The sequence below is a fragment of the Rattus rattus genome, chromosome X (genome assembly GCF_011064425.1).
Source record: "Rattus rattus isolate New Zealand chromosome X, Rrattus_CSIRO_v1, whole genome shotgun sequence".
Taxonomy (NCBI): domain Eukaryota; kingdom Metazoa; phylum Chordata; class Mammalia; order Rodentia; family Muridae; genus Rattus; species Rattus rattus.
The window spans coordinates 65,552,531-65,565,567 of NC_046172.1; the positions used below are offsets into that span (position 1 = coordinate 65,552,531).

Genomic DNA, 13,037 nt, shown 5'->3' on the forward strand with positions numbered 1-13,037 from the left:
CCAACATAGCTGTAGCCATTCTGTTCCATGCCCACCAGCTCTTTCACATTGCTATAACATGCCTGCCAGTCACTGACAAAGAGAAGTGACTCATAGCAGGGTCATACTGACCACATACCCTGTTGTGTTCTGTATGTTCCGAAGTTTGTTGATGTTAAGAAATTTGATAACCTTAAGCTGCACTTAGGACCAGTCAGAATCAAGGTCAGGTAGAAGCATTGTGTCCAGCTAGTCAAAATAGCTTGAGTCAGAGCCAACGACCGAGCAGTACTTCCTGAACCTGCACATGAGCTCATTGTGCTTTTTTCCTTTACAAGTTGGCCCTGAGAAACGTCCAGGGTTGTAGCCTCAGCTCAGAATTCTGAGGTACAGCCCTGATCAGTCTTAGGATGTGTGTCCAATAAACCATCCCTGTCTAACTGAGATCAGTGTTTGTGTGGTCTGTGGGGTGACTCTTGTTTGATTCCATATGGGAGGAGAGAACTAATTCCCTTGTCCTCTGAGCTCCCATTATAGCATGTGCGTGCTTGTACACATGAAATAAGTAACTACATGTTTAAAAAGTTACATTAGCAAAGCAACTTTCTTTTCTTTTTTTTTTTTTTTTGCTGGGATCAACCCAGAACCTTGCGCTTCCTAGGCAAGCGCTCTACCACTGAGCCAAATCCCCAACCCCCGCAAAGCAACTTTCTTAGACCAAGTCCATCAAGCAGAGGTACACAGAATATCTCAGGGGCTGGAGTGGTGGCTCACAACTTCCTATGATTCCAGTTCCAAGGGATCCAATGCCCTCTGGCTTCTTGGGGCACCTGTACATGTTTACACACACACACACACACACACACACACACACACACACACACACACACACACACACACACACACACACACACACACATGTGTGTAAACTCAGACAGAGAAACATAAAAGTGAATTAATCTTTTAGAAAGAAATCCTATAAAAATGGAGCTAGTCCTGATGATACCTTTTTCTTTTAAGATAAGATCTTACCTTACAGGGCGGAGAGATGGCTCAGAGATTAACAGCACTGGCTGCGAGGTTGGGGATTTAGCTCAGTGGTAGAGCGCTTGCCTAACAAGTGCAAGGCCCTGAGTTCGGTCCCCAGCTCCGGGGGGGGGGGCACCGGCTGCTCTTAGAAAGGTCCTGATTTCAGTTCCCAGCAAACATATGGTGGCTCACAGCTATCTATGAGATCTGATGCTCTCTTGTGGCATGCAGGTATACACACAGATAGAGCACTCATGAAAATCAATAAAATAAATATTAAAAACACTTACCATGCAGCTCAGACTGGCCAGAAACGTACAACCACCTGAGTACTAGGGTCCTAGGATTGCAAGCGTAAGCCATCACAACTTGCTCAAGGTTTCTTCAAAAAATTATCCTTTAGGGCTGTGCCTACACACAGGCAGGCAGATTTGAGACCAGACTGGTCTACAAAGTGAGTCTAGGATGGCTAGGGCTCTGTTACACAGAAATCCTGTCTCAAAAAACAAACAAAAATTATCCTTAAAAATCATTTAAACGGGGCTGAAGAAATGGCTCAGCGGTTAGGAGCACTGACTGCTCTTCCAGAGGTCCTGAGTTCAATTCCCAGCAACTACATGGTGGCTCACAGCCATCTGTAATGGGATCTGATGTCCTCTTCTGGTGTGTCTGAAGACAGCTACAGTGTGCTTATATTCATTAAATAAATAGATATTTAAAAAATCATTTAAAAAACCCAATCCTTAAAATTCAGTATTTTACAAGATTTAAGGGGAGGGTGGTAGTACAGGAGAAAGAGAAATGAGTTCAAGGTTAGCCTGGTTTACACGCGACATCATCTTAAAAAATAGCAAGAGCTGGATGGTAGTGGCCCATGCCTTTAATCCTAGCACTTTTAAGGCAGAGGCTGGTAAATCTCTGTGAGTTCCAGGCCAGCCTGTTCTATAGGGCAATTTCCAGGACAGCCAGGGCTATTTAGAGAAACCATTTCTAAAAACAAACAAATAAAATAAAATAAATAAAAATAAAAGCAAACACCTTATGTATGTTATAGTGACCCTCAACCATAAAAAATGATTTCACTGCCACTTACTAACTATAATTTTGCTTTTATAATTTGGAATATAAGTATCTGATATACAGGATATCTGATATAAAATTCCATAGGGGCCTTGACCCACAGGTTGAGAATCCCTGCTCTAAATACACTGAAGTTTGAGACCCACAAGTCTATGTTCTCAGTTTAGTTGTTGTTATTTGTTGGAATAGAGTCTCACGTATTCCAGTCTGGCCTGGAACTAACTATAGTTGAGGCTAGCCTTGAACGTGGTACTCCTACCTCTATCTCCAAGTGCTGGGATTACATGTGGATACCACCATGCTTTACTCAACAAAAAAACAAAAAACAAAAACAAAAAACCCCTATATTCTAGTTTTTTTTAAACCATGAAAGTCTATTTTAAATTATTTAGTTTTTACTTATTCACTTTACATCCCACTCACTACCCTCCCCCTCATTACCCACTCCCATAATCCTTCCCTCATCTCCCCTTTTCCTCTAAGCAGGTGGGGGCCCTCTGGGTATACCCTACCCTGGCACTTCAGGTCTCTGCATGGCTAAGTGTTTCCACTCCCACTGAGGCCAGACAAGGTAACCCAGCTATATGCAGGTTTTGGGATAGCCCCCTCTCCCACATGTCATTGTCATTGTTTAGGACCCACATGAAGACCAAGCTGCACATCTGCTACATTGTGTGCAGAGAGGTCTAGGTCTGTCTAATTCTTATGAGTAAGGATAATGTGTTATATAAATTTCCATGTATAACAAATAAAATTATATAAGCATTAAGTACTTCAAATAAACAGGGAAAATATAACCCTTTATAGGAAAGTACATCTTTATCTTCCCAGGAATGTTGAAAGATGTGCTAATCTAGGTAATCAAAATAGCATTAAAATAATCTTCATTCTTTTAAAAACGATTTAAATATTTTACTTTTAACTATGTACATATATGTATGTTGGGGGGTGCACACATACATCAGTGCAGGTGTCTAGAGCCCATACTGAACTGAAGTCACAGGCAGTTCTGAGCTGCCTGATATGGATCCTGGGAACCAAAATCAGGTTTTCTGAAATAGCAGGATACATGCTTAATTCACCACTAAGTCATCTCTCCAACCCAGAACTATAACTCCATAAGAATTATTTTTAACTTTTTATGAGATGTTTTTAATTTTATGTGTACGAGGGTTTTATCTACAGGCACGTATGTCTGTGCCTGCTACTCAGAGGTCAGAAGAAGGCATCGAATTCCCTAGAACTGGAGTTAAAGGAAGTTATGAGCTACCATGTAGGTGTTAGGAACCCAACCTGGGTCTTTTGTAAGAACAAGTGCTCTTAACCAATAAGCCATCTCTCTAGCCTCACACTTTTTTTTTTGTTTTGCCAGACAGGGTTTCTCTGTGTAGCCTTGGCTATCCTAAAACTCATACTGTAGAACAGGCTGGCTTCAATCTCGAGATATTCACCTGCCACTGCCCCCTGAGCTCTGGGATTCAAGTCATGTTACCACATCTTAATAATTCTTAGACAATTCTTTCAAACATTTGTCTTCTTTTCTATTCTTACATGGAATGGATACTTTAAAAGGTTTTCTTATGTGTTTTGAGTGCTTTTGTCTGAAGCATCAGAAGAGGGCATCGGACCCTATTGTGGATGTTGTAAGCAGCCATGTTATTCCTGGGAACTGAACCAACCTCTAAAAGAGCTGAGCAGCCATCCCTCAGCCCCTATAGGTTTGTTTGTTTTAGTTTTACAAGATTTCACTATGCTGCCCCGGCTGTCCTGGAACTCCTTATGTAGACTACGCTGGTCTTGAACTCACTGAGATCCACCTGCCTCTGTCATCTGACTATTGAAATTAATGCTGTGGCTTTTTATTAGCTTTTATAAAAAAATTAAAAATAATTAAAGCTGTGTGAGACGACACACACCTGTTACAACATGTGGGAGGCTGAGACCGGAAGAATGACAGTTCAAGGCCAGACTAGACTACAAAATAAAAGCCTCTGTCTAAAGGAAAAGGAAGCGAGGCTTACATCTGCAACCCCACTACTCAGTGGAGGCAGAGGAGTCCTACAAGTATGTGGGCAACCTGAGCTACATACTAAGCTCTAGGCTGCAGAGTGGGACAAAATGAAAGTATCTTAAAAGTACACAAAAATTTCTCTTTTGTTGAATTTAAATTGAAAGGTTTGGTTCTATTTTCTTTCTTCTGTTTTGAGATTGACTTTCCCTTTGTAGCTCAATCTGGCCTTCGACTTCTTATGTAGTCGAGTCATGCTTCAACCTCACTATCTTCTTGCCCTAGAATCCCAAGTGTTGGGATTACAGACCTGCACTCCCAGACAGCTAGCTTTCTCTTTCCCATTAGCTAGCCCTGACTAACCTTAAACTTTACTGTGCAGACCAGGGTAGTCTTAAGCTTAGATATTCTGCTGCTTCTCTGGCGCCACGCCCTGTGGTAACAAGCATGCAACATCACATGCAGGCACATTTACTTATTTCCACTAGCTCTAGAGAAGAAGCTTAAAGCTTAACCGACAGGAATTCTGTCACTCTATCTCCCTCATCAGAAAAAGATACAGAACTCTATTAGTGGTTAGAACTAAAACAAATTCTGTCATTTAAGTTATTTTGAATTTCAGAAGCATCACCAGTCTGAATTTCTTCAAAACCTGAATTGTATCTCTGTTCTAGTAGGCCAGGGATTACTCATTTTTAAAAAATCTTATTTTTAGCCTTTCTACTCATCTAACTGCTCTTCAGCAATACACTTACAACTCTGTCCTTCAATTAAAACTGAAACTGAACAGATCTGGAAACATAATTGACAGATAATTAGTGAAAGAGACAGACTGAGCAGAAAAGAGAGCATTTTCAATCCTTTTGCCATCTGCTCCATTCTTGGTTTATCTACTTTGTAAACAGAGCCAAAATCCATCACTGTCTGTTTCTTTGATTTTCTTTTTTTTTGGGGGGGTGGGGGAGCTAGGATTGTCTCAACTTTTTGTAGTTCTTTTGTTACTGTTACGGCTCTGTAATAAATGCCATCTACAGAACTACAAGAGTTTGCATCTGTGGTATTTCTTTTAAAATTATTTTTCCAGTTTATTTAGTTTATGGGTATGAGTGTTTTGTCTGCCTGTGTGTATGTGCACAACACATGTGCCTGGTGCCCAAGGAAGTCAGAAGATGCTGTCAGGTCTCCTGGAGCAGAAGTTACAAATGGTTGTGAAATACCATGTGGGTGCTGGGAACTGAACGCAGGTTTTCTCCAAGAGCAGTATGTACTCTTAACCACTGAGGTGTCTCTCTAACGTAACATCTGTGATATTCCTATGTCATGTTTCAAAATTATATTACAGAATCTGAAAGTTTTCCAGTCTGTCTCATTAAAGATGTACGCAATTCTTTCTCAAAACACACACACACACACACACACACACACACACACACACACACACACACACAAAAACAAAAATGAATTAAAGATTTGGAGATGTAGCTTGGTAGGAGAGGCTTGCCTAGCATGAGAAAGGACCTGAGTGTGAGCCCCAAAACTGCAAAAGCAAACAACGAAAAAAAAAAAAAAAAGCAATTGGCAACTATCTAGTCATAGAGAATCTAGTCATATATATTTACATTCCAAGTATTGTATTACAGAATCTGTGGACTGAGCTCATCCCATTTAATTTTCACAAAAAGCCAAATCACAGGGATTTTTTCCAATCTACTAATGATGAAAACAGGACCAGTGGGCTGGAGAGATGGCTCAGTGGTTAGGAGCACTGACTGCTCTTCCAGAGGTCCTGAGTTCAATTCCCAGCAACCACATGATGGCTCACAACCATCTGTAATGAGATCTGATGCCCTCTTCTGGTGTGTCTGAAGATAGCTACCATGTACTTATATAGAATGAATGAATGAATGAATGAATGAATGAATGAATCTTTTTTAAAAAAGGAAAACCGGACCACCTATTTACTAAAACTCAATATGATTGGATTAAAGAAATCCTTTTAGAAATTCATTGATTTTTTTTTGAGGGCAGGTGGTAGTGGTGTAAGCCTTTAATAGCAACACTAGGGAGGTAGAGGCAGAGGCAGGCAGATCTCCACAACTTTAAGGCTAGCCTGTCATACAGAGCGAGTTCCAGGACAGCAAGGGCTGTTACACAGAGATACCCTGTATTGAAAAACAAAAAGAATGAATTTTTTTAAAAAATTTTTGAGAACTAAGAAGCAGGAAGAGAGCCACTCAAACAATATTATAACCATTTTTATCATGCTTTGATACGCTTTTGCAATTGTCTTAGGGTTTTACTGCTGTGAACAGACACTCTTAAAAGGACAACACTTAATTGGGGCTGGTCTACAGGTTCAGAGGTTCAGTCCATTATCATCAAGGTAGGAGCATGGTGGCATCCAGGCAGGCATAGTATAGGTTGAGCTGAAGGCTGCTAGCAGAATACTGGCTTCCAGGCAGTTAGGATGAGGATCTTAAAACCCAAGCTCAGGATGACTCCAACAGTGCCATGCCTCCTTATAGTGTCACTCCCTGGGCTGAGCATATACAAACCACCACAGCAGCTATTCCTTTTCATATTTTTTATCCCTTTTTGTCTTACATAGGATTTTTACTTCTGTGAGGCTGCTTCCAAGTTATTGTTTGTCACCAAAGGAAGTCAGGATAGGAACTTAAAAAGGGCAGGAACCTGAGGCAGGAGCTGATGCAGAGGCCATGGAGGAGTGCTGCTTACTGGCTTGCTTCCCATGGGTGGCTCAGCCTGCTTTCTTATAGAATGCTGAACCTCCAGCCCAGCTTACAGTGGGCTGGGCCCTTCAAAATCAGTTAGTATTAAGAAAATGCCCCCTACCATCAGGCATGGTGGTGCATACCTTTAATCCTGGCACTCAGGAGGCAGAGGCAGGCAGATCACTGAGTTCTGGGCCAGAACCTGTGTTTGAAAAGAAAAAGGAGACAGAGGAAAAGGGCTAGGGAAGAGGGGACTGAAAAGGAAGAGAGAGGAAAGAGGTAGTTATAGCCTTTAATCCCAACATTCAGTCAGGACCAGGACAGTGAGCTTGAGGCCTTAGGTTCAATCTGGGGTAGCAGCTTACTCCAAAGATTGTTTATAGTGGCTGTGCTAGCTAGCTTTATGTCAGCTTTATGTCAGCTTGCCACAAGGGAAAGTGCTCAGAAAGGAGGGAGCTTGAGAAAAACACATCTATAATATTGCGGTGAATGCAGGCTGTAGGGCAGTTTTTTCATTAGTGATTGATGGGGAGGGGACCAGCACATTGTACATAGTGGCATCCCTGGGCTGGTGATCCTGGCTCTATAAGAAATCAGGCTGCACACAGAGAGGAAGCCAGTAAGCAGCACCCCTCCATGTCCTCTGCATCTGCTCCTGCCTCAAGGTTCCTGCCCTGTTTGAGAATGGCTAAGATAAAAAAAAAAAAAATCAGGTGACAGCAGATGCTACAGGATGCGGAGAAAGAGGAACACCTCCATTGTTGGTGGGATTGCAGACTGGTACAACCATTCTGAAATCAGTCTGAGGTTCCTCAGAAAATTGGACATTGAACTGCCTGAGGACCCAGCTATACCTCTCTTGGGCATATACCCAAAAGATGCCCCAACATATAAAAAGACACGTACTCCACTATGTTCATAGCAGCCTTATTTATAATAGCCAGAAGCTGGAAAGAACCCAGATGCCCTTCAACAGAGGAATGGACACAGAAAATGTGGTACATCTACACAATGGAATATTACTCAGCTATCAAAAAAACAATGCCTTTATGAAATTCATAGACAAATGGTTGGAACTGGAAAATATCATCCTGAGTGAGGTAACCCAATCACAGAAAAACACACATGGTATGCACTCATTGATAAGTGGCTATTAGCCCAAATGCTTGAATTACCCTAGATGCCTAGAACAAATGAAACTCAAGACGGATGATCAAAATGTGAATGCTTCACTCCTTCTTTAAAAGGGGTATAAGAATACCCTTGGCAGGGAAAAGAGAGGCAAAGATTAAAACAGAGACTGAAGGAACACCCATTCAGAGCCTGCCCCACATGTGGCCCATATACATATACAGCCACCCAATTAGATAAGATGGATGAAGCAAAGAAGTGCAGGCCGCAGAACCAGATGTAGATCTCTCCTGAGAGACACACCCAGAATAAGGCAACACATAGGCTAATGCCAGCAGCAATCCACTGAAGTGAGAACGACCCCTGCTGAAGGAATCAGAGAAAGGATCGGAAAGAGCTTGAAGGGGGCCTCGAGACCATATGAACAACAATGCCAAGCAAACAGAGCTTCCAGGGACTAAGCCACTAACTAAAGACTATACATAAGCTGACCCTAGACACTGACCTCATAGGTAGCAAATGAATATCCTAGTAAGAGCACCAGTGGAAGGGGAAGCCCTTGTCCCAAGCCAAGACTGAACCCCAGTGAACGGATTGTTGGGGGAGGGTGGTAATGGGGGAGGATGGGAGGGAATCCCATATAGAAGAGGAGGGGTAGGGGTGGGCGATGTTGGCTCGAAACCGAGAAGGGGAATAACAATGGAAATGTAAATAAGAAATACCCTATTCAATAAAGATGGAGGGGAAAAAAAGCACTGGCTGTTCTCCCAGAGGTCCTGAGTTCAATTCCCAGCAATGACAAGGTGGCTCACAACCATCTGTAATGGGATCCAATGCCCTCTTCTGGTTGTGAATGAAGACAGCTACAGTGTAGGCATTGCATGCACATGTCACACATGCATACGTGCAGGCAAAATACTCAGAGGCATAAAATAAATATTTCCTTGTAGTTGTGGGAATGTATTTCTATGTATAGGTATGCGCATGTGAGTTATGTATGTGCACCAGGTGCCCACAGAGGCCAGAGGAGGAAGACTCCCTGTTGCAGAAGTTACAAGTGGCTGTAAACTGCCTGACGTGGGTGCTGGGAATCAAATCAGGTTCCTCTACAGAAGTAGTATACACCACTGAGCTATCTTTTCAACCCTCCAAATAAATAAATAAATCCAAAAACATGAACTTTAAAAAGCTTTGGGGAAGGGGGGGGGCTAAAGAGATGGCTCAGAGGTTAAGAGCACTGAGTGTTCTTCCAGAGGTCCTGAGTTCAATTCCCCACAACCACATGGTGGCTCACAACCATCTGTAATGGGATCTGATGCCCTCTTCTGGGGTGTCTGAAGATGGTGACAGTGCACTTGTATACATAAAATAAATGAATAATATTTTGAAAAAAGAAAAATAAGCTTGGGCTGATACAAGGCTGGTTGAATATAAAGGCTAGAGAAGCCCTTTGTATAGACTTACAAAGGAGGTTAAAGGTTTTCAGGTTTTCCTTGTTAGCACTTCTGCAAGCATAAAAATGGGTCGGTCACCAGGGCCCTGTGCACTGTAGGCAAGCACTCCACCACTGAGCTACATCCCCAGCCTGGAACACTGACTTCTGTCAACAGTAATTGTTACTCTTGCATAGTCGTTGATACACAGCTCTTCCAAGATTTTGAGGCTGGTTTCAGGAACCCTTGTCTCAAAATGTTAAACAACAAAGAGCCTCACCTTTTATTTAAAAGATTATGGGGGCCAGTGAGATGGCTCTGGTGGTAAAAAGTGCTAATCACCAAGCCCATGACCTGAGTTTAAACCCTGGGTACCATATATGGGAGGAGAGAACCTATGCCTGCAATTTATCTTTTGGCTTTCTGCACGAATGGTGGCACTTGACCATCCCTCCATACAAACAAACAAAATTTATGGACCAGAGAGAGAGTCCAGACCTTTCCAGAGAATCCTTCGGGTTCCCCATCAGTCAGTTTTTAATAGCCTGTAATTCCAGCTTCTGGTAATCTAATGCCTTCCACCTACACACAAATGGCACACACACACACACACACACACACACACACACACACACACACACAAAATAAAAATAACTTATCAAAAGATGGTTTTGCCAGTTAAGAGCAATAGTTGATTTTGCAGGGCACCAGGTTCTGTTCCTAGCACTCATATAGTGTGGTTCATGTAACTGGAGTTCCAGGGGATCTGATGCTCTCTTCTGACCTCTAAAAGACACCAGCTGCACACATGGTGCACATCTAACCATTCAGGTAAACACTCGTGTATCTAAAATATTGTTTCAATTATTTAAAAATAAAACAAAATCTTTAAAAAGGCTGACAAAAACAAAAACAAAGACTAAATATCCTGGAATAATGGCAGACAGACACCTGTAATTCTAGTACTGGAGAGTCCGAGGCAGAAGGACCTAAAACTCAAGGCAAGCAAAACTTTGCCCTGTGATTCTGTCACCCCAAAGGACTTCAAAAGCCAGCCTGAAATATGTACCAAGAAACTTCTCTCAAGCCAAAATGTAAGTCATTATTGTGGACATTTAGACAATACAAATATAGAGGACAAAACCTAAAAGCACTTTCCTAAATGCCTAGAGAGAGCAGCTCTTAAGGGACTGTCACATGTCACAGAGATTTGAGTTTTTCCTGAACATATACATACACTTAGGAATATGGTTTAAAAATGGGACTTTAAGGGCAAAAATCAAATATTTTGCTCTGCATACTACTGTCTACAAAGAATGGCTTGCGATTCTCCCAAAAAGCCACAGCAGGCACTAAACTGCTTAAGTCAAGAGCTCTTCTTTTGCACAGCATCCAGGATTGGTTCCTAGTTTCCACATGGCAGGTCACAACTGTCCTCAACAACAGTTCTAGGGACTCTATATCCTCTTTGGGCCTCCAGGAAGCCAGTGAGCACATACACATTCAGCAAACACTCAAAAATCTAGAAAAGTTGTGCTAAATTCTTGGCCTGCAAAAAGGCTGCTCACTAGATTATATCTTTGATAATTGTATATTTTTATTTTCCTCTTTGCCAACTTCCCTAATTGAATGTTTTCATTTGCTAGTTTTTCAGTGTTGCTGTTTTCAAATAGGGTCTCATGTAGCCCAGGCCAGTCTCTAACTCACTTAGTAGCCAAGGATGACCCTGAATTCCTGAACCTCTTTCACTACAGTGTTTTGAATACAGGCATGTCCACCTTACCAGGCTTAGCTTACTTTTTAATCTTATGAAATAATTCAAATACTCAGATAAATACAGAAATTAGTTTATTTATTAACTTAATAGCTGCAATGTTTAACTGGTAATTCAAAAATGTACTCATGGGTTCTGTATACTAAAGGGAGTTCAGAATGCACAGGACACGGCATTAGAATCAATGGATTTAGTTTACTTTAAATACAGTTGTTAACTGTGTAAACCTAGGGCTGCTATTCCATACTTATTAAATTAGAGGATATAAATAATTATCACTAGTCTTTTAAAGTCTATGAGTATATATGGTTCTAAGTCACAAATGTTCAAAAACAGTGCAGATCTATCTGTTCAGATCAAACAGCAAAACTTAAAGTACAAAAAAAAAAAAAAAAAAAACAAAAACACCTCACACCGGACACCTGTAACCTCAGCACTTGGAAGGCACAGGATTGTCAAGAGGTCGAGGCTAGAATGAGCTATTAGGGGAGAATGCTTCAAACAAAACAGAACAAAAAATAAACAGGAAGGAATGCGAACATTGTGTTTTCTACATTTCAAACACTGTCTGTTCCACAAATTGGGGGATGGGGGTTTAGTTTGCTCATTCGTGATTCGTGTCGGTCAAACACTGAACACAGGCGAGCACGCTTTACATATTCTGGACGCTTGAAAAACGGGCATGAAACTGGCATCATTTCACTCATCTAGTTTTGCCACTCCTGGACTGACATGACAGACAGCTCTTACACACGTCCGAGGGCGCTACACATGGTCGACAGTAGAAGCTTGTATTATTATACCCTCTGGGTAGTAAAACGAACTCCCCAGCCCAACACCCAAAGAGGTCCAAGCTCCAGGACTGTCACAACTTGTAGCTGCACATTCCCCAGCTGCTGGAAGCCAGCTGGTCACCTACTCCAGCCTGTTTTTGGATTCGAAACCTTACAACACAAGAAGTTGCAGCTCCCGCTTTTGTGAAGCCAACTTCCTCCCAACCGCGGAATCCAAGTCACGCCCAGCACAGATCCCTGGGAAGGGGCGAGCGAACCCTCTCTAGCCCCAAGTTGAGAAAGTCCCTGCCGGTGGCAGGCGCCGCCTCACCTCCTTCTTTCTTTGGGCAGAGGCCGAAGGAACCTTGGAAACGAGCAGCAGTGTGACCGCTGCGGTCGCACACACACACCAGAGCCACCTCGGCGAGGCCATGTTCGCTCGTCTCTCTCGGCGACCGGGCGAAACTTTCTTCCAGCACGGTCCGAGGGTGGGGCGTGAGAACGGGCGAACCAAGGCCTTGCGGCTCCCCATTGGCTCGGCTCAGCCCTGCCGCGCGACCCCGTTTATTACGTCACACGCAGCAGACGCCCGCTTAAAAAAACCAGTTCTTTTCCGATTGGTTTCTGGGAGCCAATAGGAAAAGGATAATCTGGAGTTTTCTTATTGGTCCGCTGAAAAGACTGCAGCGCCCCTTTCGTGCGCGTAAAGATATAGCGCTCAGCGAACTTTCAGTACACATGCGCGGGTTTGAAATGTTTCTGAATAATTTTTTTTTTGGAGGCACAAAATGGCTTGTACATTTAAAAATGGAATCATCCTCCAGAAAGCATTCCTTTAGAATTGTTTGAATTTGAGCCGGCCTACCTAACACAAGCCTCTAATCCATGCATTTGGAATGTGAAAGCAAGAGCACCAATTGTTCAAGGTTATCTTTGGCTCCATTGTCAGAATCCCAGGCCAACCTGATCAATGTAAGATTGTCTCAAAGATAAAGGAGCCCTGGTGATTTCTCACAACCAAAATCCCAGCATTTGGGAGGTGGAAGTGGAGCAGGACGATTAAATTCAAGAATTCAAGGAATCATTAGAGTTCCATTC

The 13,037-nt window shown here is 42.4% G+C and overlaps 1 protein-coding gene across 1 annotated transcript in view; it reads right to left on the reverse strand.

Annotated features, from left to right (window-relative positions):
• Positions 1-12,431, reverse strand: part of Magt1 (magnesium transporter 1) — a 32,768-nt gene extending 20,337 nt beyond the window's left edge. Inside the window, 1 exon segment of the mRNA XM_032889404.1 lies at positions 12,271-12,431. Coding sequence (XP_032745295.1) covers positions 12,271-12,372 — 102 coding nt within the window. The 5' untranslated portion in view covers positions 12,373-12,431.
• Between the last annotated feature and the right edge of the window lie 606 nt (positions 12,432-13,037).